Here is a 26550-nt window from a genome sequence, read left to right as displayed (position 1 = left end):
CCCGGGACTGCGCTCCTGAGAGGCCAGAGGTTCTCTGGTCCCCAGAAGGGTCAGGCAGCTCCTCGGCTTTGGGAGCCGCACCGCTGCGTCTCCACATACCGGAGGTTTTGGGTGGTTTGATGGGCTAATGCTGCACCTGCCCCTCGCCCTGTGGGCCAGGGCAGTTTGCTAAGCGCTGGTCCAGCATCCCTTCCAATGCCTGCCCGGGGAGTGCCCCTCTGGGATTTAATCGTGTTTCTCTTGTGTAACGCGGAGTGTTGGGATGAGACAGGGGACCACTGTGGAGACTTCTACATAAAACATTGAGGCAACAAGTTGTTGATGCTGGGTTATAAGCTCCTTGAAGCAGAGGCTGTCTCTGGTCTGTTTTACAGAGCTTAGCTGAGTAAAACTTCAGTCCAAGACTCAGTGCACGCACTTGTTGCAATAAAAGAGTAATTTAAACTGCTGACCGAGAATTGCCATCAATTACTAATACTCGTTTACATTCTTACTCAGGACCAACTGGAGGGCAAATGGACTGTTTGAAGCACTGGGTTTGATCGCGCAAGAGGAGGCATTTAGCTGAGGATACCCCACAGGGAGTCTGTTGGGTATCTCTGTCGTCTCAGACTCTTCCCTGATATGGAACAAAGCAAAGATGAACAGAAGCCCCAGCCAGAGAGTCAGGTGGATAGCAAGAGCAGCGTGAAATCCTTGCCTGGGGGCACAGCCCATGTCAAACTAGAGATAAAAAAACACGCAGTTACGGATGACTACAAACTCTCCAAACGAGTGCTAGGGTTGGGAATCAATGGCAAAGTACTGGAGTGTTTCAATAAGGAGACAGGCCAGAAATGTGCTTTGAAGGTATGTAGTTTTTTTCTTTTTTGCCTTATTAATGGATTGGAGGCCAGAGCTCATTTCCAAAGCCCTGTAAAAGCTACTTGTTCTGCTGCTTACCTTTCACAGAGAGTGCTGCGTGAAGAATTTGAGTGTCTGGAGATGTTTGCTATTACCTACAACGCTGTAGTCCAAATTTGATTCTTTTCTGGAATATTCTGTGAGAGTTTCCAGAAGAATGTTATCAGCTGCAAAATTCTTGTATTCATGTTTAAAAGACAAAAAAGTGGGGGAGAGAACAGTGTCTTGGTGTGTTCTGCAAGAAAGCTTGCTAGGTTTTGAATGAACGTGTTATGCAATACTTGGGAAGGAAAGTATTTTGGATGTTGTGCAATGAAATAGGCCTAAATACTGTGAAGTATTTAAATGTTCATTGGTCTTCAGGCCTTCCTCCCTTTGAAGACTTTCTTCAAGGGGCATTTCTAGTTGTTTACTCACTTTTCTTTGTTTTGGCAATCCGTGTACAGAAGGGTATTACCTGGGAAAGCACTGATTACACCAGTAAGGCAAGTAAATGTAGTGGATATTTATGGTGATAAGTACCACTTAAATAGATGGAGCAATAACCATTCATTAGAGAACATAAAGCTTGCCTGCCTTTTGCTCTGCTGCTTTGAAACTTGAACGCTTTTAAATCACCTCATTGGGAAAAAGCAGCCCAGATGAGAACCAGGATGGTTCTGTGTGGTAGGACTGAACACCAGCTGAAGTAATTGTCCTGAGAATTACCAAGACTGTTACGGGATGTCTAGAAGGCTTTCAGGCATTCTTATTGTTCTTAAACCTCATGCTCGGTATTTACTGGCAGCAGGACAACTCTGCTAGTGCTCAACTGGAAGCTCTGCCAAGGTCGGGATATGGTCTTCACCTTTTACCAAGCTAGAACTGCTGTCCCCAGGAAAGCCTGTGTGCCTGGATAGAGCAGACTGAAAATTCCTGGTAGCTTTGTGTATTGAAAAGATTTTTAACAGAGGAACTATTACTATTGTAATACAATAACATGCTGATTAATTCACCTGTTTCTAACACTCTTACTTTCTTATCACACTGTTTTTGTATTAGCTTCATGTAGCTGACTCACGGAAGTCTGTCGTGGGGAAACTGGTGGTTCTGGCAAACAGGCTGGAAGTACTGGTGTTTTGCACCTGCATAGGCGAGTGTCAGACTTTTACGACTCTTGAGGTGACCCATTAATCAAATGCTTCTGAAGTGTTGTCAACATTAATTTCTATACTTAGCATACTGTGTAGAAGGATAATAGTTAATACTGAACCTGTTCTGCTGTTCCTGAGGAGTTCAGCAGCTTTGTTGAGTACAGACCATTGATACATAAAAGGTTTTGTAGTCATAAGGGCTGGAAGCTTTTTAAAATGAAGTTTCCATTCCAGAGCACAATGTAGTGGCAGCATGCATGTTCCAGAGCAAATTCAGTAGCTCTAGACTCAAACAGGAAATACATTCCTATGGATACTGGCATCCCTAGAACATTTTAGTTTAGCTCCTGGAGTTGGGGAAGGGAAGAAGAGAAGTAAAGTTGCTGTGTCCAGATGGACTGTGCCCTGCCTGATGGAGACAAGGAGCCTATAGCAGATCCTCTACTACCACTTTCTGTTTAGCACTGACTGAGTCAGCTGATTTTTTCAGAATCTTTAAAATGTATTAAGGACCAAAGCACAAACCCTCCTTCCCAAACTGGAGTTTGTCAGTAATGGCTAATATATCACAGAAATGGCGTTATATATGTGTTTGTCATCCTCCTCCCCCAGCTGTGGAATGTGTGCACTATTCTTCTGAAAGGGACAGAAATATTAATATGTTTATGAGTTCTTTAGGGAGTTTAAATGGCAGGTGATGGTTTGCTGCTTCCGTGTATGTATTTCTCATCGTTATGAGTTTAAGTGCTGAACAGAAAGTTAAATATGCAATTAAGTAAAACTGCCAGCAGCCCAGAGAGAATCTGCCGTTCTCTCCAAAGATGGTCTAATGAGAAGATTACCCAACAAGGAAGGATAAAAGTTGTGCTTGGTTAATTGGTAAGAATAGAAAGATATTTTCCTAGCCCTGAAGATATTTGAAAGAATGAAAATACTCAGAGGCAATATTTTCATTGTTTCTTGTGGAACCTGAACTGGGTCACACAAGTCCCAAACCTGTTCCAGATGAAACTTCAGAGCAAACCATGCAGTGAAAACAGTTATGGAAAAGGGACAAGAAACCTGGGAAAGAAAGTGAACAGATACAGCTTCAGTGCAGAATTCTATGTGTAGGGGCAATAGGGCCTTGGTGTTTCTGCCTTGTCACTGCTCATACTTCCTAGGCATGATGCTGAAATAGAAAGTGGAGACTGATGAAGCTCTCTCAGAGAAAACCCAGCTGGTCTGACAGGTAAAGAGAATGTAAAGATTTCGTTGCAAGTTGAACAGGAAAAAACGGGATGCTGGATGGATTTTTTTCTGGAGGTTGCTTGTGCACTATCAGTTGAGATTTATGTATATTTGTGGACGAATACTTCAGGCATGAGCGTGCTCACTGTAACCTACTTCTGGGAAAGGAAAAACATCACTCCTGCCGCTGGAGATAAAGCATAATAGTCTGTTCCTCTTCGCACCAAACTTGTCCATTAAAGCAGCTTCTGACTTGGCAGATGGCGCAGCTTTCTGCCTGCAGGTTTTCTTTTATATGGAACAAAGCCAGCCAGCCAGGATCTGGACAGAAATTACTCGGTGGAAGGAATTTTAGCTGAGGTACTCAAGAGGAAAGGGCTCAAACAGGCAGAAACATTCATTCCCAGAGCCATGTGTCCATCAAGCACTACATATTGTCACTGGGAGGTCCCTGTTGTCTTCTCTTTAGTCCATGTCCATAATTGGAGTTAGTTAGAATTTCACTGATCATTTTAGAGTGGGAAAACGCAAGGCATCCTCTCAGAGATACTGCAGGGCTTTGGTTATTTTCCTAAAGCATTATGTGGCTCAGTTTACTCTGCTTGGCATTGTGATTTGCTACACACTTTTACAGTGTGCTGTCAGCTTTGTTTCTGTAGATGGAAATGCCACACGCGTTGCTGTCCTGCTCCAGAAAATCTAATCTGGTTACTCATTTAGATGCATAATGATGTTTTGGCTGAACGGCACTGTTTCCAAATAGTGAGAACACAAGGATTTAGAACGGTAGAAGCATAAACAAAACTGCTGTGCAGGACTGCAGCCTTCTAGAAGAGAACTGTGTTTTGATCTGTCCCTTACAAATAGAAAACCTTCTCAGATCTCTTTCCATAGTTGATCCAGAAATAGCAGTCAAGTGAAGTCTAGTCACTCTTCTATTTTTATCTCTTCTTTGCCAGCCTGCCCCCTTCTGTTCACTTTACCTTTTGGGGCTAAAATTTAACCTCCACTCCTTTAACATTGTCATCAGCCTGAGCGTTCTCTGCTGTTTTTCACATTCCTCCCTGGTTTTAGGGAGAGGAGACCAAAATAACTGACTATCCGTGAGGATAATAAGGGACCCCTGGGACTTGCCTCTCATTGTTCTTTCTTTCTTTATCCTTCACTTCTTTTTGTTTGGGTTTTTTTTTTTTGGCACAAAGTCCTGCTAAGTGGTGTCAAAATAATACTCCAATGGATTTCATGACCTACTTTATTTTTGTGAAAGATGGGGCTCCGACAGAGTTGGGATCAAGAAAGAGAGCTAGTGAGCATTCTGCTGGGGTTTGAGACTTTGCTGCTTCAGAGTTTTTTGGTGGATGTTTCAGGATGTAGAAAACATTTGATGTCATTGGCATACTATTCACCTTCCATAAACAGACGTTGCTTCTTTCCAGGAGAAGAAAAGGAAGGACAATTCAGGCATAGCAGCAAAACAAAGACCCTTAGAAGTTCAGGAAAACAAAGACCATTGGTTATGAGTGTATTGGTACTTTTGGTATAAATCCTCTCCTGAATAACAGTACAGTAGTTGTAAAGTGCTTCTCCTCTAAGCACTGTGTGTACGTGCTCTATACTGTGGCTGCCTGCAAGTCATCTGAGACTGCTAGGTTTAGGCCAAGTGTATGAACGGACCTGCTAGTTCACAGAATCGTTTAGGTTGGACAAGACCCTTAAGATCACTGAGTCCAAACCATTAACCTGGCACTGCCAAGTCCACCACTAAATCATGTCCCCAAGCGCCACGTCTACACATAGGTCTTATCCTCTAGAATAAATAGCAAGTTAAGCCATGACCTGCCTCATGGCAAATGTCCTGTGCTGCTAAGTGCTAACAATACAGTGTATGTGACTTGCTGATTTGCAGACAAATAGGTGAAGCCCAGAAGTTAAATAAAGCAAAAAGCTAACATAAAAATGAACAGGCTCCTCCTTGCCTTTTAGATTTAAGGAACTTTCAGTGAATGATATAAATTTTAATCATAGAGTAGGAGGCTCTACTGTTATCCCAAAGAATATTAGCATAACTTTGTGCTCAGAAGGAAGGAAAGCAGGTAATGGAGAAACAAATGGTGAAGAAAAAAAAAATCTTTCCCCAAATGGTTCTTGAAAACCATGCACAGGATTATATAGAGAATGATATTCTGCCTTCCAAAGTGGAGTCACTGTGGAGAAAGTCATAGTTGTTCTGCATTGCCTTAATTTCATTTAGTCCTGTGCTATGATTCTGCCTCTCCCTCAATCTTAATGTTTCCGATCACATTAAATAATACTGTATTACGTAAGCCGAGTGCTGGATAGTCTGTTTTCAGTTAGTATAGCCTAAAGTCAGGTCATAATTGCTTACAAACTAGACTGTACAGTCCAAGGTATCTCTTTTGCAAGTTTTCTGAATAGCCGGTACTTCTAAAATACCCTGTTCATTGGCTGGAATAAGGTGATGATGAAGGGAAAGAATGCAGCAGTGGAGAAGGCAATGCATGCAGTGAAGGAGGGGTTTATTTTAGGCTGACAGTTGATTGTAGAATGGGAGATGTTAACAATGTTCTTAGATGCTACAGACTGCATTTTTAGAAGAGAAGTAAATTAGTTAGATTAGGAATGAAACATTCCAGCATTTTTAGAATAAGGAAGAAAAATGTTGTACTGAGCTAGAACTGCAGTGGGAATTCAGGGGAACCAAGTGTGATTGTTGGTTAGGCTTTGTGCAGGATGAAGGAGCTCTTGCTTTACTGGAGTGACTGTGTGTTTCAGGAGGAAAATAGCACTTTCTAGTGACGTATTCTGTAGTTCCCTCTTACCCACCATGTTTCCTGCAGCCTATTTATACTGGTTTATCTCACATGGCTGAGTATGAGTAATAAACTCCAGGAGCTATGTGTTGTAGATCAAAGCCAGATACAGCGTAGAATGAATATGAGTTCAGAAAAGTTCTAGTTAAATGGCAGTCCCCAGTGTATGGAGGAGTACCTAAAATATGGATAGCATGAGGCTGGTCCTTGAATTTTATCCGTCAGCATCAATCTTGGTAAGTATTATGTAAATATGCATAAAATACCTAAAATAACATTCAGTCAATTAAAAAGTGGGTCGTTTCTACTGCTACAAGAATTGTTTTTAAACCAGTGAGTCATTCAAGACCTGAGTCTTTGAGCAGTTTGTACGTATTTGGGCCAAAATGGTACCTTCCAGAACATCACTTGAACTAGTTAATTTTTTTTGAAAAAAGGTGGACTTTAACAGTTTACTTCGAAGATTTGACATTCTTGACTGATTTTCACCTTATCTGAAATGCAGCAAATCATTAAAAAAAAAAAGGTCTTGGTCTGAAATAATAAAACCCTGTGAAGTAAATTCTTACTAGGCTCAATGGCACTTTATTAAGCTTAAAAAGTGCAAATAGGAAGGCAAATGCTATAAACTATTAAGTCACCTTGAAAAAACCCAAACTGTGTTGATGCTGCTTTGCACCTTCTGTGTTCTCTTCCAGTCTACTCACAAGCTGGCACAAGTTATACCCTAACTTGTGTAGCACCAAAGGTTGGGAAGTGAAAGTGCGTTCCCCTGCCTTCCCCTGGGTTCAAAGACCTGATGGGTTCAAAGACCTGATGGGTTCAAAGATCTGAGAAGGTGTTATAGACATGTGTCTTACTTCAACTGCGAGGAAGGCGCTTAAAGGGAGCGCACGTGCGTAGGTTGCTCAGACATGGCTAATCACTTGACACCCTTTCGGCTAGCAGACCTTCCCTTTGTTTCTCTCTCCTCCCTTTAGAGTCTAAATCCTCCAATTCTGATTAACTGATTCATGCTAGCTGGGAGTCTTATTACAGATAACTGGATTTTTCAAATCAGCTTTAGTTCCAGGGAAAAAATGCAGGAATTTTAGAGTTCATTTAGAAAACAAGTGTGGTTCAGCCTCATTTATTTATGGTATCACCAGCTAGATGGATGTCCAGACTGGTGAAACCTGATAATGTCTTTAATAATTTAGGAAGAATCAGGGCCACACCTGAATGTCATGGCTCACATGTACCTTTTTCATCCTTAGCATATATTTATTTCTCTGTCTCTGGGACAAGCCTGGCCTGAGAATGACTCCTTGTGATAGCCCACTGCCAGTTAAGTCTTGACAGAAAAAAGAGATTATCTTCTTGCTGTGATAAGTTCATAGGAAGCATAGAGAAGGAAGATGTCACTGTCATTGGAAGCAAGAGCCCATGTGAATTTGAGAAAGTCAATAGGTGAATCTCTTGCATATAAAGACTGTTTTGTGTTAATCCCTTAACTGTATACAGTGATTTTTTTTTTTCTGGAAAAAAGTTACATTTGCTGATTTATTTACATAATCACATGCAACATTTTGCATCCCTAAATGTTTTTGCAGTGACTATTTCCTTCACCCTAAAAACATTGCCATTTCTCATACAATGTGCATATGTTTCTTTGTTATGTTTCTTTGTTTGTTTCTTCCATGTTAAATGTGTCTTTGGAATGCCAGACTCTAGGATCATGTGTAATAATCTAATAGCAAAAGTACAGGGTCTGCATAGCTGTCCTCATTTCTGGGGTACAGTGAGCTGTTTGAACGGTTTGCATTGTGGCTCTCACACATCTTCACTGCAAGAAGACGTGGTGACAGTCATGAAGAGGAAAGCGGCAGAGATGTGGCCAGTGTGGGAGGCGGAGAGTAGATGACCTGTTTACTTAACTGGAAAACCGTGAGAACTTCTTTCCATCCTCACCAATGAAAGCTGGTGGTGCGGTCTGTCTGGGTTAGAGCGTATAAACTGCCTGGATTGTGGTATTTCACACAGACTTCCTAAGTACTTAAGATGATTCAAAGCTTCGTAAATGAGATTAAGCTATAACGCTCCAGCATTTTAATACCTCAGAAGTGAAGGAGGAGAGGATTCTTGCTCAGCATGTAAATCATGCGTGGCCTCCTAGTCCCTGAATCTTTGTAATATGTGGCATTTTGCACTGAAGCTTTCATGGCCTGTTTTAAGAGAAAAAGCAAGTATTAAATTTGTGTAAAATTAATTTTTCCTCCAGGCAAGTTTGCTTGCTGAACTTGCTTAACAAAACCAAAAGAAACCACCCTGTGTGTGCCATATTTATGAGTAATTTCACATGCTCTGGCTAAGGAGCCAATCTTATTAAAGTTGCACTGTTCACTGAACTTAAGTCTTGCCAGTTCAAACTCTGGCCCTTCTCCATGGGTTTTTTCCCAGGATGATTTTTTTTTTTCTTGAATACACTCTTAAGTACACTGGTGTTCCAAGTAGCAGGCCCTAAGGCAGCTCCTGGGATCTGAGTCAGCTAGGGCTGGGGACAGATTTATTAAGCCCATTGTAAGGGGAGAGCTTGGAAAAACTTTTTTTGTTTGTTTGGACAGCACTTCTAAAATATGTAAACTTTGGAAATGGCAGGGTGTGGAGTGACTCATGCTCTTCATCCACTGAGCTTTTTGTGTGGTGAAATTTTGGCTGGGACGAGTAGTTTGCCTAGATGTGAATCAGCTGTAAGCCTTATGAAAGCTCTTGAGAGGTGATTTGTAACTGCAGTTGGTTTCTGTTACACTGTGGGGTGGATTTGGTTTTTATTTTTGTTTTCAAAGGCAAGCAGTTAAAAACTGGATAGGGACCAGCTGCCTTGCACACCTGTATTCTGTGTGGGACTCCTGTGTACTCCTTAGCATCAAATCTACCATGTATTTCAGGGGTGAAGAGTCCTTAAAATGCCATTTGCAGTGCCACAAGGCCTGACATTTGGTACTGGCGCAGCTGCTGTGCTCTTGCCTGGAGTCCTAATGATCAGAAATACTATTCTTTACTTGCTTCATTTTTAACCAAGAAAAATAAATACATACATTTTTGTACAGGATTAATTTCTTTCATGGCCTTATTCCATTTTCCCACATGTTGCTTTTAGTCAATGTGGCTTTGTCAAAAGCAGTCTGGTTTCCACAGCAACGGAGTTGTTAACACCAAAGATGTCAGGGCTCCAAGGTAGGGAGGGGAGGGGGCTGTGTGTTCTGGCTCAGCTGCCTCGCCACAGTAGAGGCCCTTGCTGCAGCCACACTGCAGTACAACGTCTCCATTGTCTTTGTGAAGAGGAAAAGCCTTTCATTTGTTCTACTCTTCTCTTTCCAATCAACTTACAGTCAAAATTTGACACTTGGGAGAGTGGCGGGGCTTGATGGTTCCTCGATGCTTAGAAGCTTCCTGTTCTTTCAAGCCCTCTGTTCTGAAGGGTGCTGCTCTGTTGTCCACTTTTTGAAGAGTTTTCCTGTGAACAAAATAGCACTTGCATACTTGCAAAGCCTGTGGCAGTAGGTTTGTGATAAAGCAGAGCGGAGCACTCTTCTTTCTGACCCATGTTCCATGCCTGCTTATGAATGATAACAGGAGAAATGATCAGTCCTTTCATCTTGCCCAGTAATGTGAAACCTGCTCCAATTAAACCTGCTCAGATGGGTGTTCTGAGGCACCTAGTCCCTCAGTGTGGGAACTAAGCCTCGCTCCTACTGACCTTGCAAAATTACATTGTTTAAAAATATTTTCTAATACATAGTTAACCTGTGAAATTCATTGTCTCAGGAGCTGAGTGGCAGTAATGCTGTGAAGATCTTGGGAGGAAGAAAGCGCTTCTCTGGAGTGTTGCAAATGTGAAGAAAACCGCCATAGTTACACGATGCTGTACAAATTTGGCCGTGTTCTTCTAGATCCTGCTGTTACAACTTAGAATTACAGAACTGTCAGGATAAGTAAGGAAACTTTGAGCTTTGGAAGGCTTCTTATTGCTTGACTTGTGTTACCGGTATTGCTGCTGCAATGTAAAATACTCTTTGGTTGAAGGAGAGGGAGGTGGAGCTTTGGTATCAGCACTGCAGGTGGCTGTAGCTCTGGGTAGTGCCCATCACTTGTGTAATAGTTTCGTGTCAGGGTGTGTCTTCCTGCACAAATTGTTCTTGTCTAAACCAGAGTGTAAACATGAAGTGAAATAGACTTTTCACAATGGCTATTCATATTTAAATCTTTTTTTTTTTTCCCCCTCATATGAAGGGTGGGGCTGGACAGGAAAGCACTTTTATCAGGCTCGGGCCATGGAAATGCAAACAGTATAATGTTGAAACTTCTTTTCAGGCACTTTCTGTTGCTTATTTGCACCTTTAATAGAGATTATGGTAAAAACCTGAAGACAGTTGAAAACAGAAGCTGAAACTTTAGGAAAATGGGAAGTTTGATTCATTAAACTGGCTCAAATACTCAAATCCAGCTATGGTTTTAATTAATTTTTTGGATGCCTGTTAATGACTCCTAAAGACTAAGCTTTGTATCCGAAACAGAATAGAATTGCAGCTTGCTTTTGATAGCTGGTTGTATTCTTACTGTTTATTTCTGTCACTTTCTCAATGAGAATCTGTCTCTGCATGGAGTTTGTGGTACACAAGTCATTCTTAACAAAGGGCAAGATCTTTGGATAGCTGTCTTGTCTCCTGGAATTAAGTGTTTTTCCAGGTTTATCACGTTTAGTTGGGTGGATTTTCAGTTGCCTTTTTTCATGTTTGGAAACCTACAGAGCAGCATCTGAACAAGATTTCCGGCACCAGAGCAAGGGGAAGCTGGCTAGCAAAGTGAGAGTGGTGGGTGAGGAAAGGTCAATTAATTTAGAAACAGTCTCAGTTCTGGTGGGTTGGTATCAAGTGGAATTTTCCTCCAGTCACTCAGCTGTGTGATAGTTTTTGCCTGTTGCTGAGATGCTGTGATTAAAGGCCTCTTGAAGGCAGAGGGAATGTGAGAGTAAGTTTTAGTTCCAGTTGCATTTCAGAAACCCTGATTGCCAGGCACATCTCTGTTTTGGGCTGGGCTTATATGCCTGTTACTGTTGAAAATGGGGCATGACACCCGACATCTACAAAAACTGTCCTCTTAGTGCAGTAGGGAGGAGGCAAAACCAGCAATATGTATCAAGTCTTCTATCAATAATATAAGAGCAATTAATTCTGAGTCCTTCCTACCTCTACTGTCTGAATCACTGTTGTGGAGGTGTGAGGGAGGGTGAATGACTGCGGTGTTGTGGGTTTGTGCACAAAAGCCAAGTCTCATAGGGGAAATATGGAGAAAGTTCTCACAAATGTTGGTTCAATAAAACATCTAACACAGCAATAATAATTTTTTGTTAAATCAAAATACACCAAACTGGTTCTTGCTATCTGTGACAGTCTTGATTTTTGGCAATATGAGCTGATAACTGTGTAGGACTGTTTAATAACTAAAGCAAGAGTTTGCTGGCACCCTACCAGCAAAGGAGCATGTTTTACAGGAGGGCAGTTTTGGAGGAGAATGGTTTGAGCTTGGAGCTTGGGTAGAGTCAGTGTGAGAAGGGGCTGTGTGGCAGTCCTCTGAGGATAGGATGGGGAAGCATCCATGATACTGTTGAACAAGGAATTTCTCACATGTCATCTTTCCCATCTATCCCAAGCATCAGAGGTCATGAGGAGATTGATGCTGTCTGGTTTTGTTATGTAAACCTTCTAAACTCTACCCTCTGAGCCCATTCACTCTGCTGACTCTCTATTGTGTGCTGAACAAACATTTACAATTGCTTCATCTCTTGTTTCTTGAGGCTGCTCTGACTCAGCAGACCAAAAAGGTCATTTTTGTCTTTTAAAACTGATCTACTGACCTGCATTTTAGCAAGTGAAAACAGAGATGACTTGGTAGGAGAGGGTGTTGTTAACATCCCTGCTAGTCACCAACTTCTCATGTGCACAACACACCACCTACAGCACTGAGGAACATTGCACTGTTTCACATTAAAAATGAATAACATTAATGTGTTCCATCTCCACTCGGTTTCCTGCTGCGTAAGGGATTACCAGCAGACAACTGCATGTCATTACTCCTTTATGGGCACAAGAGCATTAAATGCTTTCTTGTTGAGATTAGCACTGGTAATATATTATTAATGTGAATCAAGGTTCAGCTTTATGATTGTTACTTATTACCCCAAGGTTCCTCACCTTTTCTGAAGGATGGTATCTTTCCAAGTTCCCTAGTACATCAGGGTTTTTTATGAAAAGAGTTCACAAGAGTAGAGCTCTCTCAATTTCAACTACTTAACTTGAAGTGATTCAAAGCAGGAGTGACTTTTCTAACATGGTGACCCTACTGAGAAATCAGGCTGCTTTCAGTTGGCTTAAGCTGTCTGTTCAAGCCTTCAAATAATACTTAAACTTTAATTAAAAAATAAATTAGCTTTAATGAAGATAATTTATGCTTTCATACCACATTTAATCTAAATCTGCAAGTTAGTCATTGACATACCTTATACCTTCGGACTGTACCCAGTCTTTACATTCCTATGCACATTTTGTTGCGTGATCATCCAGAAATCTTGGTGGATGTTTTGTATTTCAGCTTGTATCTACATAGAGTGATTGGTGTCCCTGCTACAGAACTCATGAGGGTTTTCTTCTTTTCTATTTGCTTTTTTTAAAATGGATTAATTAGATTTATAAAGCATTTTCCTAAACAAATAAATAGAATCCTGTGCAGATTTTGAGCTGCGTGTTAGTGTGTATTGGTCACTAATTACTGCCACTGAGACATGGGGAGCCATGATCTCTTTTCCAGTTCAGCATGACATTTACCATGAGTGGTTTGTGGCTAGCTGCTTGTTTTGTAGGGAACCCCAAAATCAGTATTCCTGGGACCTCTGACATCCTCCTCCATGCTTGGGGGAACTTCATCTGCAAATACTCGTGGGTTTGTGCTTTTATTCAGTTTATTCCTCGCTTTTAAAATTTTTTCTTCTGTGTAATCAGGACAGAAATTGATTCTCTTGTCTTCCACCCCCATCTTTTTCTTTTATTCATTCTCTGGAAGGATTACATTTTAACTGCTAAATGTCAGTAAATGTCAATTTTCCCTTCCACCTCAAAATTTCCATTTTGTTATTAAAAATTATGTGAGGGGAAATCACTGTTTGAAATTTTTCCCTTTTTCTTCTCTCAGATCTATTTAGCATTTGATAAATAGAAACTATACTTCTGAAGTATGATTAAATTTGCTGTTAATCATTTTCCAGACTACTTAATTTGGAGTTTTCAATATCTAATTTGTCATTTAATAAGGTATATATTGAAGAAGAAAAAAGTAAAATTCCTCTAGAAATAAACCAAGTATTTGCATTTGAACTTTTTCTGAGGCCAGGTAGGAGTGTAGTATCTCTCTACTCTGCTTTTTCTTTATAGTTGATATGCTCCCCAATTAGTTAGTTTTTAACAACTCCTAATTTGTAAATTTTTTTTTTTTTTTTTACTTTTTTAGTGATACAGGAATGTAAGTTCTGGTATTTTATTTGCATGTATCCCATTTTCTGAAATCTTAGCACTTGTTAGCTCAAAATAAAATAAAATAAATAGTTTTGCCCTTTTTTGCATATTTATATATATCTTTGTGTGAGGACATGACAATATTTATATTATTTAGAAACAGAGGTACAAATAAACATTAATTACTGGAAACTGTAGCCCACTAGAGATTTGTTAGTAACCACAAATACATAACAAAATCAAACTTGTGGGATGAGTAACTAAACCAGAAATGTTAGATTCCTTTCTGCCTTTTTTTCTGAAAAGTCTGTTGGAGTTTGGCTTGAAGTAGGAATTCAGTTTTGGCCTTGTATTTGTTTTCTCACTGACTGTGAAAATAGAAGTCAGTAAGCATTGCCATTTTCAGGAAATACTCGGGCTTCCATGCAGAATATAAATCAAAAATATAGGAAAAAGTAGTCCAAAAATAGGTGGCATGCTACTTCCACACTTCAACTTGACTGTGTTGTGTTTGTGCTTCTGATGACCCTGCAGTAACCCAAGCCTCTGTGCTTTAACACCGGGTCCATAAGCTCTCTGTTCCAATTTCAACACTTTATTTTCCTGTATATCCACTTAGCATTATAATTTACATCTTAAAACCTGCCAAATGTGTAAGGAGAAAGATTTGGATACGTGAGGATTTTAGTCCACAGAATATACCAAATTTTACCTACTCGCGTTGATTTAAGCGCTCCTGTGGGAGACTTGGAGGAGCTGTGAGGGATGTTTACTCAGTACTTCTACTGTCTGGCCAAAGTCCTTTTGACATGCAGTTGTTACTTTTACGTTCAGCTTTAAAAGGCTTGGAGAGCACTTGGGCAAGTGTCCCCAGTGCCCACTTCCAGCTAGGCTGTATGAGGAGAGTGTGTGCTGGGCTGCCCAGCGTGGCAGCCTCCCTACAGAGCTGTTCTGGGGTAAACAGCACGATCACTGCCCCAGAACAACTCTCTATGAAGGACAGGCTTTGATTGTGCAAGAACGACAGAGTATTCTGGGATGTGCGTGTCTGTTCTTCCAGTGCACGTGCTCTCCACCGATCTGAATCTTCTTTAATACATAGTCAGATAATTCTTCCAGGATGGCATCTCCCCTGCCAGCCCCAGATGACTTCTTTGGTGAGGTGACCCAGGTTCAAGGGCAGGAGCAGGTAGGTTGATGAGGATGATATGGGATGTTGACCCCACAGATGGTAAGGATGTGCCTGACTCAAGCCCTTAGTGTGAAGGCTGTAACCTGGAGTTGAATACAGGTATCAAAGGCTGCAGTATTCTGTAATCGCAGTTACAACATCTTACTCTGTGCTAGCAGTAATGATTTATAGATGTATATGGTGTTGGTAGCTGGCTGATGAAAAACATGAGCTAAGTGTTAGCACTGCCCTCCAGGAAGCTTGGCTGCTCCAGGAGCTGCTTTGATGTGTTGTACCTCGGCCTGCTTCCCCTATTGCTGTTGAACTGGGGTCTCTTTGCTGGAGCCAGAGACGTAAGCGTTATAAAAAGCCTGGCACAGACGTGGCCAAATACTCTCATACTTCTTTAACCTGACTACATTTATTTAAAATTCTCTTCTATTCTTAAAAAGTAATTTGTTGTTAATTACCCAAAAGTAAAGCAAGTGTGGTATTTTCCAACTTCACCTATTTTATTGTGAGTTTGAAATGGGAGAATAGGAGGCAGCAAATTACTTATCTGTAGACTTGGTACGACAAAAAAAATCAGGCACGCAAATGTCCTGGTGTTGCCCAGTAGAACTGAGGAAAATGAAAGACATGGAGATAATGATCACTGCTGAAAGAGGTGAGCCGTCGGATAAATGAGTCTAAGAATTATTGATTTTACTATTTTAATTAAAATAAACCAGAGTGGTAGAAAATTACGTATTTTTTAAAAAGCAATGTAGTGGCACAGTTCTGTGTAATGTAACAGTGAAATAAAGATAAAGCCCAGTTTTGATTATTGGTTTGAGCAAGCATTAATGAAGTTAGAAAGTACTACTCTCAGTCTTCCAAGAGAAATGTGGCTGAATTTGAACAAAGCAAATGAAGAAGTTGCAGTAAAAGATGCCAAGGTTGTTGATTCCTCTGTTCTTCTAAATGATGATTCAAGCAGCAGCAAAAGGTAGAGAATAATAGCAATAAAGTTAGAAAATAAAAACAAAGTGGAAGACATGTAGTCTTCAGAAAATGGGAGAAATAGGCAGAAGTAAAATATGGAGAATGATGCAGACTGAGACGCAAGTATGACTTTATTCCTTTCGGGGATTATTTTATGACAGCACAGAAGCATTTAAAAAGTTGAGGAACTGTGTATGCAGCTGCACTTGGAGACCCACAGTTATATTTGGAGCATCAGGGTTCATCTGATTCACTACAATAGTTCTAGAGCTGGGACTGCTTAATCCGTGGAAGGAAAGGCCATCTGCACCCTGCAAGTTTCAGCACTGGGTGACAGACGCTGCCTGTCAGGAGAGCCCAGGAGACATCCACTATCTGAATTGCTCCGAGAGCAGATTGTTCTGGATAATGGGTGTTCGCAAGGGTGAACAATGATGAAAGCTGAGTATATGTGGCTTCAAGACAGCATCAGGAAAAGGCATCTCAGATAAAATACTGATTACTTTTCTGATGTAATTAGCTTCTCAGGCAGTATCAGAGTTAATTGTGGAAAGAAACAAAAATAACCACCAAAGTCATTGTCCTTGCTCAGGCAAAATATCTGTTATGTTAAGAGAGTGCTTTATCTTGGTGAAGACATCAGAACTGTGGCTCGTGATAAATCTCATGTAAAAAGAAAAAAATAGTTGTCGGGAAAAATGATGATATTGTGACATCAGTGCTCTGAGTGCTCTTAGCAGGGAACTCTGCTGTGCCTCTGGAAGGATGCAGAACGGGGCTGGGCAAAGCACTTGCCTGTGGGCAGGGCTCACACCTTGGCTTCCAGATGGGCTTGGCTTGATTTACAGGGCCTCTCTCATCTGACTGTTCTGACAGACTTGAAGGAGGGTCTTTTCTGTGCCAAACAGAAATAGTTTTGCGGGAGTTGTTTTAGCAGAAATTTTTCAACCATTTCCAGCAATAAGACTAGAGGAAAAATTGTTTTGCCTCCATAAAATACAGATTAAGCTCCTAGCGATTTGCTTGTTACTTGGATTTACAGTTTATTGAGGGGTGACTTTTTTTCTAGGAATGTCTCTCCCTGTCACCCTTAAAATCATCCCAAGTTCAGCCAAATATGAAATCTTTAATGGTCAGAGGAGATGCGTCACTTTTAACAGTTGGCATTCCCAAAGGAGCATTTGCACTGGACATGCTATTGACTACAGCAGAGCAGGTATTTTCCAGAGATTAAAGCCCTGTGCTTCTGGAATCTGTCCCAGCTCTGGACACAGTTATGAAGAGAAGCAGTCTCTAGTCTGGCCTATGACTCTCCCACCGTCCTTGAAAGCACAGAGGAACAGGGATCTGCTGAGTACCAAAAGAGAGAATGGGGAGCAGAGAAACTGAGGTCCAAAGGTGGTAGAAAATGCAATCTGCTGAGGAGGTGTTGCTGAAGGAGGACCCAGGACGCAGAAACAGGACCAATAAGATGATGGATGGGGAACAGAGGGTGGTCTAGGCTGGATTTGGGTGAGGAGCCCTGACAGAGAGGCGGACTGGGAACCAAGGGGTGGAGAATGCAGAGGGGGAGGAAAAGTAGCTGGAGTCTGGGGTTTGGCAAGAAATGCTGACTGAGTAAAGGCTCCGGTAGTTTCAGAGGGTGGGAGAAGAGCTCACTGGGTGGTGAAACCTGGTATGAAAGGATGATGGGATTAATGCAAGGGGTCGGAACTGTGTATGGGACCAGCAGGAGGGTTGGGTTAGGTTTGGTTTTTGTGGGTTTTTTTCAGAAGATAACTAGAAGGCTGCCTGGCACAGTGCTCACCCCTCCAAGCAGGACTGCATCCCAGAATATCTTGTTTCCTGGTTTCTCTCCAGTCATCAAGTAGCTATAAAACTCAGTGGTACAAAATGTTTTATACCTGCTTGCTTATCCACAGTTGTTATGTTCTTTTATTGTCGTCAGCTACTTTTACTGTAACTCTTGTCCTTTTAGCGAACTGGCAGAGGTCTGTGCAGTAGGTATGTGAGCGTTAGCTGTGCAGATAAGTCATGAGGGGTGTCAGTATAAAGATGCATAAGGGGATTTGTTATTTTCAGGGTTGTTTTGCTGTTGCTAAAAAAAAAGCCCACACCACAAAAACTAGACAATCTCACATATACAAAACTCCTTCCTAAAGTAGCAGTTTGGCGTTGGGAAACTGAGCAATCAGATGTAGTAAATGCCAGATCCATGCTATGTATACTTTGACTGTTTTGCACTATATTTTCTACAACACTTTAGCCTTTTTCAGTGTGAAGAGAGAATTATTAGATTGTGAGATGCCTGGTTTCAATAGCTGGTGTCATTGCTTAGCATCTGGACAAGGCTTCTTCAGATTATTCTAGACCTGCTCTGCAAACGGTTGTTTTTCATTTCCTCCTGGTTGGGCTTTTTTTTTTCACTATAATGCCTGGATCGCTGTTATTTTCACAACACTGCTGTGAGTTAAGTTTGTATTGTCCCGGCTTCACATATGGGGAGGAACAGGGTAGGTTCTAAGAGTAGAAGTATCCAATGAATTTTGGGAGCTGAGGCCTACAGGGTGCTCAAGGGGAACAGAGCTCAAAGGAGGGTGACATTCATTGACAAGCTTCCAAAGACACGGGGGCTGTGCAGCTTCAGAAGTTGCAGTCAGGGCAGACCAAGAGGTGGGATTATGGGCTGTGGCAAGATGTCCCAACTTCGAGTTCCAGATGTACCTCTGAAGGAAGATGGTGAGCTCAGTTGCTTACTTCATTTGATGCACGTTCTTGAATTGGTTGTTGTTTAGTTTAGCTTCCTTAAATACTCGCTTAATTCAAATCTGAAGCTGTATGCTTTGTAACGTTGCTATTGTGGTGTAGCCAGAATTTGGGTCGTGAAAACTATGCGCTTAGTCATTTGAGAAAGCATCCAGACTTCAGGCTTGTTTCTGCAGCCCAGCCTTGTTCCATCTTTCTCAAAAGGCAAGAGAATAGAAATTGCCTTGCTAAGCACATCGCAAAGTTATGGAAAGGCTTCACTTCCACAAGAACTTAGGACTTGGAATATGGTCTTTTGACCTAAGACTTACAGGGATAAATGAGCAAAACAGGAATAGGTATTTATGTAACAGTCCTTTGAGAAATGAGCAATAATACTTTTCCAGTAGTGCTTGCTGTGTCAGTGAATGTTCTAGAAACCAATTGCAGCTATCACATGGCATCCCCCAGAGACCCTACAAGAGTCCTGATGTGCAGCTCTCCAGTTCTGCCAGCATTCATGAGCCTTGTCTTAGGGGTGTTGTTGTCTTTTCTCAGGCTCTCTACTGAATCTCCCTCGTGCTGGATGTAATGAGTGTCTGTACCCACAATGAGGTTTTCTTCCTAAGGCTCACCTTCTCCTTTCTGTTGTGATAATTTGGTTTAGAAATACCTCCCTTAAAACTGCACAGCAAATGATATTTTGACTGCATGAAAACAAAAATTTGTATTCCCCACATTTAGGAACACCCAGAAACTTTTAAAACTCCTCATGAGGAATAAGAATAGCCAGACCCATCCCAAAATGGACAGTGACTCCCACTCAGCTGGGGTCTGAGAAATTCAGGGCTGCGTCCCTCCTTGCTAACTTGTGTTTCAGCAGGGGAAGCTGGGAGACATGGCACATTGTAGACAAGTGAAGAGTTCTCTGTAAGAGCTGTAAGGACTCGGGTGGTGAAGTGGAAGACTAATCTAATTCAGGCAGAGCAAGGATCCGGAAGGGGATTTCTGCATCCAGACTTAATAGGCAAATTAGCTATTGTTTATCTGGTATGTAAAGGATTAAGAAGGATTATGGTGATTTTGAATGGTTGTTCTGTCCAAGACCTAAGAATGCTTTTCTACCAATTTGTTGTATATATTCATGTGAAAACTTTTAGTTTTGACTAAAATGGTTCTAATCTAATCAGCTAGTGATGGATGATTATGAATTCTGACCGAGCACCATCCCATGTTCAAATTATCACAGCCTCTTAGTTTAGAATAGTCAACTGCTAAGAAAAAAAAGAGGCTTCAGGAGCTTTAAAGATTTAATGCATTAAGGTTTGAAAAATATCTCCAGATTCTGCAATAGTTGGTATCATCATTTAGTGTTAAGAAGTGTTTTGAAAGTGATTACATTTGACCTGGCTGAGCTTGTACTGCGTAGTCGTGTGATGAGGACGATATATCACTGTCTTGATGTTCTTTTACCGGACCTTCAGGGATTCTCCTCCCTTGCACAAAACAGAGCATTGTCAGTCAAGAAGCTTGCGGTGGTAGGGGTGCTGGGCTGCTCCTCAGAGCTGGTCTCTTGCTGGTTGCAAGCAGCCCTTTTAACTTCCGTTAGTAACTAATGGGGGCGGGAGGGTCACAAGAGTGGCTGTGAATTTGGACAAATAACCCTTTCGTTCATCTTATGTCACGTGATTATCAAATGGTGAAGAGAAACCAAGAGATGGTTTCTAAAGGTTTTCGAAGTGGCCACTGCTTGGAAAAGTGTTACATGGCCATATATCGATAAATACATGAGCATGTTGGTGACAGGAGAAGGATTAACCCCGGTGAGTTGAAATTAGCACCACCTGACAGGCCTTGGACAAACCCCTGCATCTTAATCAGGCATCATCCAGGTCTTACGGAGTGCTGCGTGGTGTTCAAAATCTGTCTGTTTCCCTTGCCCTTCCTGTCTCCACTTGGGGATCTGTCTTCCCGACTGATAGGGAGCGCATCACGGCTGAGTGCCCTCTCCCCTTGCCACTGCCTGCTGCAAGGTGTTGAATCAGCTCTACTGAGGGACCAGCAGCTGCGCAGCTCAGACAATCTGTTTCTCTGTTAACGTGGCTTTAGTGTGGGTATGTTTTCCTGATTCCCTGATGTGTCATGTCTAGGAGAATGATACCGGATGGCACATTGTGTCGGTGAAGTCATCACCTCAGAAGTCATCAATGCTTTCATGGGCAGCTGTTTCCACAGTGCTAATGTCAGTTGAAATTAGGCAGGTGACTTTAGGCTGGGAAGATCTTCAGAGTCCCTTTTCTCCATTGCCCCAGCTTTCTCACTCCCTCCTCCCTCTCCCTCAAGCCCAGACTTCTCTCTTTCAGGCACTGACTTGTGGAAATGAGCCAATGTTGCAGTGTACCACAAGCGGATACTGCTGCAGGGAGGGGGCGGGGGGGGAAAGGACAGATTCTTAAGGGCCAGAAATGGATGTTAGTTTCAGCTTGGAAAGATGCAAAGGATTGAAATTCCTGGAATGATTTTTGTTCAGAAGTGCTTTTGCTACATCTCATTTTTCTGACCCCTGTGCAGTCCTCAGCACGGTGTTGCTTTAGCCGAAACATCAGAACATTGGGATTCCCCCCTTCCTTTAGCATGTGTAGTGATGAGGCAGCCAACACAACACAAGTGGAGAGGAAATCTATTCAGGAACGTGAAGGAAATGCTCTTGATTTTGGCAAAACCCCCCACCCTTCCTCTTAAGCATCTCTGTTCTACCTTTGTGGTGTCTGACTGCTTCCTGTCTTCTGGTTGCAGGAAATGTGAAGCAGTTCTTTCTGACATCTGTCAGGGAAATGGAACATGGATGTTGGGGAGGGAGCCCTCTACTCCCACATCTCACTTCACAACATATCCTGGTATAGGAAAAATCTTTAGAGGGAAGCTAGGTGGCTAAAAATTGATATAAAGTGGGCAGCAAAATGGAAAGTTGTTCTCTGCCCTCTGGGCAAGGGGAAGTAAAGTCTGCTTGCCCAGCGTAGCTGAGAGCAGTGACTTGTCAGGAGCTAGCAGAAGCCCTTGGCTGTGCAGTCTGGTGCTCGACCAGGCAGGGTGGCAGTCTGAATGGGCTGGGCAAATAACTGCACAGGTTTGCATGAAGCAAGGGAGCCGTGGCTCAGGAGGGGTTTAGATTAGAAGAATGGGGCATTTATGTGGTGAGAGGATCTTCCTTAAAGGCAGCTCGCGTAGTGTTTCATGAAGGTTCCTGAAAGGAGCTGGGAAGGGCTATTAGGCTGTGTATGAACTGGCAGCTCCCAGTCGTGCTCTAGGAAGTGTGTGTTTTCCAGTGTCATGGGTATTAAAGAGCATTTAATCAAGTAGTGAGTGCTCTAAGGCATTAGCTGCTCCAGGCGTGTGTTGTGGGGCTCAGGAGAAAAGTAATGGCTTTGATTGCTGGATTCGGATGCCGTTCTGGCGAAGCAGAGCTGTAACCCTGGGTGGCTAAGCTAGTGCACTGAGCAAAATGAATCAATGAGAATTGCAGCATAAATAACAGTTTTACTGCACTGTCACTTGCTTCTGTTGACTCCATCTGTTGAATTCCCCCTTCCCCAGTTTATTTCTTTCCCTTCCTATATAATAGATTGCTTGGCTTTAGAATATATATTCAGAGAAAATAAGCACAAGAAGTCTTGGGAGAGCAATTTGCTCTCCTCGTTCTTTTAATGGCTTCCTTTGCATTTCTAGCTTCTGCTGAATGCTGTGTGGTTTTGTTTCCGTTCACAGTTGCACCATTGTCTGTCATATCTTTGCTATACACATATATCTGCACTTCCAGGGATCTTCATGCGTGATGGGCCTTTAAGTCATCAGCCACTGAGCTGCCTACTGAGCTGTGAATTAGAAATAGATACAGATATTTGCTTGAAAATGCCAGCGGCAGAGCTTGCACAAATGTGAGTGTGAAAACGTGTATAGCACTGATCTGAGGCACTAGAGAAATCTTACAGATGTCCTTGCTGAAGATTTTACGACTTTGTTTTAGATTTTTGGGGTTTTTTTTAAGGCAAGTCAAGTTCCTACAGGCGACAGCTCTCAGGAATGAGTGTTTGACGTCATAGGAGTCACATACATATACAAGAAATATAGAAAAGATTGAGGGGCAGCACGGGTTCCTCTTGGAGCTGCTGTTAGCTGTGGTTAATAAGATTAAACATGTTGCTAATTTTTGCTTCTACATTGTTCAGTATTGTCACTTCTGTGTTAATTTTGATACTGTTTATTAACATGAAGACTAAGAAAGGGACTGTCAAACTTAGAACTTCTCAGTACTTCTGTTTTCTGGTCTGTGCCTTTTCTGGCTCCTGCTCCCATCCTGCCTCACTTATCTTGGTATTATTGTTCTTCTGTCCCACGCGGCTGTACAGGTGGGTTTCATGGCACTTAGCACTGAAATGAGCATTAAGCACTCTGGATAACATGTGTGATGTTTGCTCTTCCCACTTCTTCCAGTGGAATTGCAATGGCTGTTACTACTAGAGTAATTAGGTATGTTGTTGAGGTGTTTTCTGGGGGGTTGGAGATTTTTTTGGTTTGGGGTTTTTTTTTTTTAAGAAAAATAAAAGTGTAAGGCTATATATGTAATTAAAATGTCGTATTATTGGGAGGAGGGTACATAAGAGGTGGTTGAAATGGAACTTAGCAACTGTGGCTGTCAATATTGGGAAGTGTGAGAGGGTCACATCCTGGCAGACACGCATTCCATCCCATTTCATGATCATGAAAAGTGCTGGTGTGTTTTCTGGAGGTATGGCTGCACTAAGGTCATTGCACAGGAGAAAGGCAAGGGTAAAGAAATACAACTGGCACTTAAAAAGCAAATGGGAGAGGTTTTTGTGATAGCTGTAGTTTGTGTGGAAATCTGTGTCTTAGTCTCAGGTTGGCCCCCAAGGCAGCTCTGGCTCCTGTACAGACAAGGTGTATCCTCTCTGTGGGCAATTTCATTATAGCAGGGTAGCAAAACTGTTGGCTATAGTGTATGTCTCAAAGTTTTAAGTGATCTTTTCTGTGCTTTGATTCCAGCATATAGAAGCATTAGACACCTAGAAGGTCAAGATAATGCTTTTGAATTTGTTCCAGTGTTCTATGAGGAGCTAAAGACAAAGCAGAAGGACAGTTTGATGGGCTTACGCTCTGAGGAGGTGCCTTTGTACTGCTGGAATTTTCTTAAACAGCAAAGTTTTGCAGGCAAGTTCTGTTACTTTTGACCAGCCACGGATTGAGATGTATGAATTACTGAAGCAAAGTCATCTGAACCCTTGTTATCGGAATTTATGAACTTGTAGCTTGCAGGAGTGAATTTTGTTGAAGTGTTTCTTCCTCTTTTTTTTTTTTCCTCCTACTTAAAAGCAAATCGCGTATCAGGCACTAGAGTGAAACTGTAAAGTAAAAAGTGTCATAATTCTCAGCAGGGTTTTTAGATTTCCTTTTCCTCAGCTCAGAAATTTAGGAAGAGTAAAATTAGTGGTAGAGCTACGGATTTATTTTAATCACAATCCAAATTTTTTTGTATTTTTTGCTATTCAGGGCTTTGGGAAATGTGGCATTATGCTGATAACCTGAGTTTGCTATAGGCAGAGCCATGTCAGCACGTTGGGCAGAACATCCTGCATTTTAGGTGCCACAGCTGCTATGGGTGTCACACAGCTGCACTCTGAGTGTGTGACTACTACATTCAAAATCCGGCTCCGAGGAAGGAGACGATGGTTTTGGTGCAGATGAGCATCTCAGCGTGGAGCAAAGCCATGTCAAGGTCCTACAGACCAAAGATCAGACATGGAAAGAGCGTGAACACAAATCCTGCAGCTTGCCTGTTTGCCCTGCATTTCTGCCTCTCCCTGGAGAAAGGGGCGGCTTTAAAACAAGGCATGGAGAGACCTTTAGAGCACTTGTCAGTTTTGTTTCATCTCAGATGGTCATAGTACGCGTATTAGAGAATGAAGGAAAGAAACGGTGTTTTGTGGTGTGTCTGGGTTTCAGAAAGGGCTTTGCAGCAGGTCTTCCCAGACACTACATATTGACTGCAGGTACTGAATGCAGTTGTCAGCGCTGGCTAAACAGCAGCAGTTTGTGGTAGAATTGTAATAAGGACAAAGTAGAGAGAGGAGCTGATCTCTAGGCCTTCTTGTATAAACAAGCATTTGAGGGTGTTCTTGCCTAGTAACAGCATGCTAATAGCTGTTTATTTTTCTTTTAAAATATAATTGCAATATTTTGAATAAAATAGAAGCTGCATGTAGCTGGTTTGTAGCCTGTCACAACTGAGTAGAACTGGAATCTTAAGGTACCATTAAGAATTACTTTTCCATACCCACAGCAAAGCAAGTACAGTATTAAAATGCAAAGTAATCTTACAGTTGTGGCAAAATGCATAGCATGCTTTTTATTTAAATCCATATATATACCCCATAGTACTGAATGTACAGTCACAGACTTTAGGCACTGCAGTTCAAGTAGATTCATGTAGTATCAGAGTATTTGTCAGAACAGTAGGTTTTCTTCATTTGCTCATTTTTGTGCCTGCATTTTAGGCTAACCTCACGTGTGCAAGGGGATTCCGTGGAAATGTACACTGACCTACTGCTTTGCCATTGCAGTTGTATTTGCTGTATCTCCACTAACACTTATGAACAAAGACAGTTGACTTTTGCATGGCTACATGCATGTGTAATTAGAGAATTCATACTGGTATGTCTCATTAATTTACCTCAAGTTGTAAAGTCATTGAGTGCCCAGTGGTGATTTGAATACTGCTACAATAAATAACATTCAAAACCACACCAAAGTTATTTTTGAGAGACCTAGTTGATTCACTGCAGAAGAGAGGCTTGGAGCAAAATAGTATTTGTGGTGTGCACTCTGAGGATGGAGAAGCAGGAGTGCTTGGAGAGCTGAATACATCAGTGGATTTGCTCTATGTTCAGTGCACAAACTCTTACAAAAGAGCACATCTCTCTGCTAATTCTTTTTATCTTTGCCTGTTTTGCTTTTTCTCCCATTTTCCCCTTGAAGCAAGTGGTTAATAAATTTGAAGCCTTCTGTGATGTCAAGAGGAAATTGGTTCCAGAGTATGACACGCGCACCACGTGCAAGCAGTCCTCTTAGAGTCCTCTTCATTCTCACTTACATTTGCAAGGTACCAAAGATCTGTTGTAGCTTTTGCCATTTAAAGGATAAGCTAAGCAGAGATTGGAAGACCAGAGAGGAAAGATGGCTGGAGAAGGATCCCTCACTGCAGATTGTAAAACCCTGACACTCAGTAGCTGGAGTGAAAGGATTAGATAGCACAGGCAGAAGTGTTGCAAATTGTGCTACCTGATCATTACTACTGACTATTACTAACTGGGAGAAGCCTGCCTCTGGGATTGGCTGTGTACCTGAGCAGTGATGGAGATGCCAGTTAATGCCAGCAGCAGTAGCGGCTTGGACAGCTCTGCAGGAATCGGAATGACAGTTAGTTTCAGTGAAGCCTCCAAGCAGATTTAATGTCTAATAGCCTAAGCTGGATTTGAAATAAAAGCAGACAAGTGAAAGATTTAGTGATGACCCCCTACCTGTGCCTACCCTGGATTTATCCCTTGTCTCTAGACTGATGCTTCACCACTAAATAATTTGAGCAGAAATGTGTTCTATTTCTTATTTTAAGAAAAAATTCAGCGCTTTCTTTGAGATTTGCATGTGTGGATTCCCCTGCTTGCTGGGCTGCCGTTGCAGACAGACACATGCTTCTTGCTGCGGCTTGACTGACTGGCAGTGCTGATGCGTGGAGAAGAAAACCGTGATAATTTGAATTCCTTTAGTGTTCTAACACAAAGGATGGCTTTATCCCTTACGAAGCGATCTGGAAACAGATAAAGACCGTTAACATTGAATTAATAGATGTAGTGCAAATAATCGGCATGTAATAAAAGACAAAATGTCCAAAGCCATAAGGATAGCTCTTCTTTCTTCCCCCTCGAGCCACCCTC

General features: G+C 41.8%; 1 protein-coding gene across 1 annotated transcript in view; it reads left to right on the top strand.

The window, feature by feature from the left end:
• The first annotated feature begins 624 nt into the window (after nucleotides 1-624).
• The window catches only part of MAPKAPK3 (mitogen-activated protein kinase-activated protein kinase 3), a 43476-nt gene continuing 17550 nt past the window's right edge, over nucleotides 625-26550 (top strand). Inside the window, exon 1 of the mRNA XM_010140438.1 lies at nucleotides 625-849. Within this exon, the coding sequence (XP_010138740.1) occupies nucleotides 625-849 (225 nt within the window). The remainder of the gene's footprint in view (nucleotides 850-26550) is intronic.

This window comes from Buceros rhinoceros, unplaced genomic scaffold (genome assembly GCF_000710305.1).
Source record: "Buceros rhinoceros silvestris isolate BGI_N320 unplaced genomic scaffold, ASM71030v1 scaffold41717, whole genome shotgun sequence".
Classification (NCBI taxonomy): Eukaryota; Metazoa; Chordata; class Aves; order Bucerotiformes; family Bucerotidae; genus Buceros; species Buceros rhinoceros.
This window is presented reverse-complemented; position numbering and strand designations above follow the sequence as displayed.